Source organism: Vollenhovia emeryi, unplaced genomic scaffold (assembly GCF_000949405.1).
Source record: "Vollenhovia emeryi isolate VEMERY1.0 unplaced genomic scaffold, V.emery_V1.0 DF941058.1, whole genome shotgun sequence".
Classification (NCBI taxonomy): domain Eukaryota; kingdom Metazoa; phylum Arthropoda; class Insecta; order Hymenoptera; family Formicidae; genus Vollenhovia; species Vollenhovia emeryi.
Genome location: NW_011965308.1, coordinates 1 through 6,225, shown reverse-complemented (window position 1 = coordinate 6,225; position 6,225 = coordinate 1). Strand labels below are relative to the sequence as shown.

The 6,225-nt window shown below is 49.9% G+C and overlaps 1 protein-coding gene across 1 annotated transcript; it reads right to left on the bottom strand.

Moving 5' to 3' along the window:
* Positions 1-577: 577 nt before the first annotated feature.
* LOC105571189 lies at positions 578-5,182 on the bottom strand. The gene is made up of 2 exons (XM_012028663.1): positions 3,649-5,182; positions 578-3,318 (listed from the first exon to the last, which is right to left on the bottom strand). Exons 1-2 carry the CDS (start codon positions 5,180-5,182, stop codon positions 578-580), a joined length of 4,275 nt encoding a protein of 1,424 aa, XP_011884053.1.
* Positions 5,183-6,225: the final 1,043 nt, after the last annotated feature.

The window sequence follows — 6,225 nt, the reverse complement described above, 5'->3', positions numbered from 1 at the left end:
CATATCGCCTGATTTTCGCTCGCCAGTATTCGCGGGATCGCGTTAGTTTTTCTATTGATGTAGCCAACGTTTCACGTGGCTCTCTCATGATCGCTAAGCTACAGGTATCATGCGGATTGCTTGCCGTGTTTAGGTTCCTATAGCGTGTTTGCCTTCTCGAAGCTCGAAGCCTCGAGAAGGAGAAAATATTAGGGAGTTTAAATTATCTTAACTGATAAATTGTTCAACCACCCGCTGGCAATCCGCAACATCCCGCTCGCCTTGAAACTTTAGTTTCAATTTAATTCTGGAGAAGCATTGATCTTGAAAGGCGATTGGAGATTTTACTTGACCTTCTCCGCCCGCCCTGGGGTGGTGTGACATGTATGAACTCTTAATCTACTATACATTAACTTTACTCCACTTGAGTATGGGTACGGACATTCGTATAACTAAACTAAATTATAAACAACGATGAATTTTCCTTAAGATTAAATTATGTTTCAATGTGCGTCTAGAACTATCGCTAGGGCTGATTTTATTCGGTGGTTGGTCTTGAGCTGGAGGCGCGATATGATTTGGAGTGACGTTTGCTACATTATTGTACTGGCGGAGTTTTCACGTCGCTCGTTTGCTCGTCGCGGCGGAGCTCAGAGTCTTCGCATGCTGGGTCGCATGTTTCGATAGGAAGGACGCACAACTTCACTATCGGGCGCTTGAATTCAGATTGTGCGGTTCGCACAGACACGACGCGAACCAAACCGTCAGGACCTTTAAAGATCTTTGTTACTCTACCCAATTCCCATTTACAGGGAGGTAGTAGCGCGTTTCTTAAAAGTACCATTGTGCCGACCTTGATTGATTCGCGTTCCGTTCGCCACTTTCCTCGCTGTTGTAACGTATTTATATAGTCGGACTGCCAAAGTCGCCAAAATCTCTCCGCGATCTGACGCACGAGCTGCCATCGAGACAACCGATTTTCTGCGACTGCAAGAACAGACGGCTCGGGATTGACGGTGATCGCGGAACCGATGAGCAGATGACCCGGAGTGAGGGGGGCGAAATCGTCAATTGTGTCGGTCAGAGGACCGATTGGTCGCGAATTTAAGCAAGCTTCTATCCGACATAAGAACGTCGACAGCTCTTCGAATGTAAGCGTGTGCGCTCCGAGAACGCGGCGCAAATGATATTTTACGCTTCGCACTCCGGCTTCCCAAAGCCCCCCGAAATGCGGAGCATGAGGGGGGATGAATTCCCATTTGATTTTATCGGCGGCCGTTTGGTTAAGAAAGTCTGGATTTCTTATCGCGTGATTATATGCTTGTTGCAACTCCCGGTCGGCTCCGGTAAAAGTAGTGCCATTATCGGAATAGACTACGGACGGCAATCCACGACGGGCGCAGAATCGCGAAAACGCGTCTAGGAATGAGGAGGTGGAGTAGCTCGTAACCAACTCAAGATGTATTGCTCGAGAGGCGAGGCAGACGAATAATGATATGTAACCTTTATGTGACTTGTGCCCTCGGCCGGAGGAAGTCCGAATGGCGATTGGCCCGGCGTAATCAAGGCCGCAATGGGAAAATGCCCGAGGGAGAGCCGAGACTCGTGCGGCCGGCAACTGTCCCATTAACTGCTCAGGTACCGCAGCTCTCTCCCGGGTGCATGTAGCGCACTGAAAAATGATACGTTTAACTATCTGTCGGGCTCGGAGTATCCAGTACTCTTGGCGTAGCGCAGCTAACGTTAGTTGCAGACCTGCGTGACAGTGTTTTAAATGCGTGTATCGAACGATTAAATCCACGACGAGATGCGCGCCCAGTAGCGCGGGATGTTTTTTCTCATAGGCTACGGGAGCGTGCAGTAGCCGCCTGCCGACGCGAATGACGGAGTCGCTGTCGAGGAACGGACTTAGTGAGCTGATTTCGCTCTTAGCCGCGGGAGCTTGACCGAGTTTTAATTTGGCTATTTCAAGTGCGAAACGATCGGCTTGAATTTGCTGAATCCAGAATCTTTGAGCATGCGTGATTTCGATTGACGTGAGAGCTTTCGAGCGCGCTGGATAGATGTTGAACTGCTTATCGTGTTTGCGGCAATTGTTAACAAATCGTTGTATATAAGCGGTCACTCGTAAGAGTTTTGTCCAGCTGGAATAACGTGAAGCTAACTCCCATGTTTCGTTCAATTTTGCACAATGTGAAGTGGTTGGTTTTGCCTCGTCGCTAACATGCGTTATGGGTTCTGGACTTTGAGAGGGCCAGTCGTCGGGATTTAAGTGTAACCAGGAAAGTCCTTGCCACCACAATCCAAAGGATGGCAACTCGTGTCCGAGCAGTCCGCGGGAAGCGCAGTCCGCGGGGTTTTCGTGCGTCGACACGTATCGCCATTGCGCGTTTTGAGCTCGAGTTTGAATCTCCGCGACTCGATTGGAAACGAATGTTTTCCATTTAGACGGGTGAGATTGAATCCATGCCAGAGCAACAGTCGAATCTGTCCAGCAGTAGGATTTCACTGACGGAATGTGTAAGGATTCTTGAATAAACTCCAAGATGCGGGTGAGCAGCGTGGCTGCGGATAATTCGAGTCTCGGGACGCTGACAGTTTTGAGAGGCGCTACCTTTGATTTGGCTATAAGTAGCCGTACAGTAATTTCACCAGCGATCGACACTACTCGCGAATAGACGACGGCAGCGTATGCTACTGTTGATGCGTCGGCGAATCCGTGAAGTTGAAATTCTGCCGTATCCGCGCCGCGACCGGTCCATCGATCGATTTGTAACCCATTCAAATGTGAGAGATTTCGGTAAATGTTTTCCCATTTATTCAGAGCAAGTACAGGAACAGTGTCGTCCCATTGAATTTGAAGTCGCCACAATGATTTCATGAATATTTTTGCGGTTATCGTCACGGGAGTGACCCAACCGAGTGGGTCAAATAGTTTTGCGATTGCGGAGAGAATTGTACGCTTCGTGCGTGGCGTAGCTTCGAGCGGTGATACGCGGAATTGAAACGAATTGAGCGCGGGGGCCCAAGAAATACCGAGAATGTTGAGATTGTCGTCGAGCTTGAGTTCTCGATTACAAGCGAGGCCGTGATCTTCCTCGGAGATGTCCGCGAGCAGGCTCGATCGGTTACTCGCCCACTTGCGAAGGGTGAATCCGCCTTTTGCGAAAAGGGCGCACACCTGTTCACGCGAGCGACGCAACAGAGGAACATCCTCGGCTCCGAAAAGGACGTCATCGACGTAAACGTCATATTGCAAAATTGGAGCAGCGAGTGGGAACGAACCGCCTTCGTCGCCAATAAGTTGTTTTAACACGCGAAGCGCGAGGAACGGAGCAGCTGTGGTTCCGTATGTTACGGTTAAAAGTTAATACTCCTGCAATTCGTCCGAATCGTTGACCCATAAAATTCGTTGGTAATCGCGGTCGCGTGAATCGATCCATATTTGTCGATACATTTTCGCGACGTCTGCGGTATACACGTATTTGTGCTGTCGCCATCGCAATAACACGGCCGTTAGTTCGTTTTGCAATTTTGGACCCGCGAGCAAGTGAGAATTAAGGGAGGTGTTATTGGTGGTGAGGCTCGATGCGTTAAACACAACGCGTACTCTGGTGGTCACGCTTGTCTCGCGAATGACCGCGTGATGGGGGATGTAGGCGATCTGACCGTCCGCGGACGTTGGAGACGAAACCGCTTGCATGTGATTCAACTGTTCGTATTCGCGAAGGAATTCAGCGTACTCTAATTTTAACTCGGAGTTGATGCTTAATCGCCGCTGTAAGGCGGCGAGCTTTCTTACTGCGATTGCGCGCGATTCGCCAATCTCGATAGGAGGCCCTGTCTTAAAGGGCAAGCGAACAATGTATCTCCCGTCGGGAGCGCGCGAATGAGTGGCTTGAAAGTGATCCTCCGCTCGTTGATCGTCTGGCGAAAGAATTCTGCGCGGTGGGATTTCCTCTATCTCCCAAAATTTTTTGAGTGCGTCCTCGAGGGCGCAGTGAAAGGCACGAATATGCTGCGCGGGGGCGGTCTGTGCGGACATCGGCCCGGAAATTATCCACCCGAGGTGGGAGTTTTGCGCGATCGGCTGATCAGCCGCTCCCTTTCGTACACCGCTTAAAATCACAAAGCCGTAAAGGTCGGCTCCGATGATGAGTTCAATTGGCTCGGATCCGGTAGGGTTGTCGTCGGCATGTTGTAAGTTTTGTAAATGTGCCCAGTTCGAGATACCGGTCAACCGTGGAGGATTGTATTTAGTGAGCGATGGCATAATAAAGGCTACCGTCGAGAACGTCGGACTCAATCGGTCGCGAGAATGGAATTTTATGTCTGTAGCATAGCGACACGTACCGACGCTCGAACCCCCGATCGCGAAGATCGTAGTTAACGTTCGTCTCCGAGGCAGTCTCAAAATCTGTGTAATTTTGTGAGTGACAAATGTCACCTCCGAACCTTGGTCCAGGAGCGCCCTGACGGCTAGTTCGCGCCCCGTCGGCGACTTGAGTATCACGCGCGCGGTAGCGAGCAATACGGGGGACGGAACGGCGCTCGCGGAGACGGCTGACATCGCGACAACAGAGGACGGCGCTTCGCTGCCCGTTTCTGGAGTCGACTCTTCGCTGACGGCTTGACTTACGCTTGAGACGTGGCTTGCGCTATTTCTTGGAGAACCAGAGTCAATGTGAAGGAGAGAATGATGCCGCTTCTGACACACCCGACATGAGAATTTGCTTGGGCAATCCGGAGCAGAATGCTTCGTACCGAGGCAATTAAAACAACGATTTAACTGTTTGATATATTCTCGACGTTGGCTCTGGTTCTTTTTTAGAAATTGGTCGCATTGATACAACGCGTGGGATTCTTTGCAGAGAACACAGCGCTTGTAATTCTCGGTAGCGGTCGCATTGTTTGATCGCACTTGACGGTGCGCTTTCAGAGGCGCGGGATCTAATTCTTCGAGAGCGAGTGCGCGTGAGGAAATGAACTCTTTCAAGGCTTCGTAATTCGGAGGATTATCGTCACTGCAACATTTTAACTTCCATGCGCGACGGGTGGACGCGTCGAGTTTTAAAGTTACGAAATAATTCAGTATATCACTCAATAGCTCCGCGTCTGATCGACCCAACGATTTTAATGCGGCGACAGATTTACTGGCCCTATCCCGCAAAGCGTGTAATTCGACGGCACTCTCTCGCGACATGGCTGGCAAATTATATAGGGCGGCAACATGAACGTCAATTAGTTTACGTTTATTTTCAAATCGAGCTTTAAGAGCGGACCACGCGACCGGAAAATTGTCGGCTGTAATTGCAAGACTGGAAATGGTATCTAACGCGGATCCAGCTAAACTGGATGCGAGAAAATGCATTCGAGTACAATTTGAAAGATCCTTATTTTCAATATAAGCGCGGTAAATCTGTCTCTGAAACTTTCCCATTCGTGAAAGCCTCCCGTGAACGGCGGTAATTTAATCGGCGGTAAATGCTGGAGTGATAACGCGGATGTTTTGTTTCGCGGAATCGACTGATTAAGCGCAGTTGAATGGTGCGGACTCACGGATGGCTCGATTTCCTCGAGCCATTCGTTCATCAGATCCAGCGTTGCCTGGTAGATTTCCTCGTGGTTTTTCAGCTGATCTTCCTGGAAGTACTCGAATTGGGCCCTGTCCTTTTGTGGGACGAGGCTCAGCAAAACGGCGTGTCCGTGAAGGCAGTGGTTCCACGTTTCCTTCACCGAGGCAATTCTGGAGCGGACTTTAGCTGCGGTGTAATTGTTGCGTCCAACCTTCTTAAAGTTGTCGGCTGAACGCGATAACACTCGCAGGAGCTCAGTCTGTTTGATGATTTGTTCACTCATTTCACTGCTTTTCGCGTTCTGGAGTAACGGACAAATGCACCGCGAATTCGAGGGCTTCAATCAACCCTTCGGTGGTTGCTTGACTTGACCACGTATTCACCGAGTGATCAATTGCCTGGGGTGATTTGCACGACGTGTCCTGCACACGATGTTACGCGCACAATTTGCGCGTCACTATTATATTACTGGATTTTCTTGCTCTTGTCACTTGTTCTCTTGTCCGTAACTGTTTATCTAGTCCGTAACACACAACTTCGATCCGGCTCGAAGGACCAGAAAATGTTTGTTTTACAAGTTCATTTTCATTTTATTTTTCGCCGGTACTGCGCGCCGATCGGCACGCCGAAGGTTGTGCGTCGTGGTCTCGCCTCTAGAGGTGCCGGATGG

Coding starts and splice junctions, on each gene's coding strand:
- LOC105571189 (XM_012028663.1), bottom strand. CDS start 5,182: ATGTCGCGAGAGAGTGCCGTCGAATTACACGCTTTGCGGGATAGGGCC. Junction 3,319..3,648: donor GTCTCCAACGTCCGCGGACG/GTCAGATCGCCT, acceptor ACGGAACCACAG/CTGCTCCGTTCCTCGCGCTT.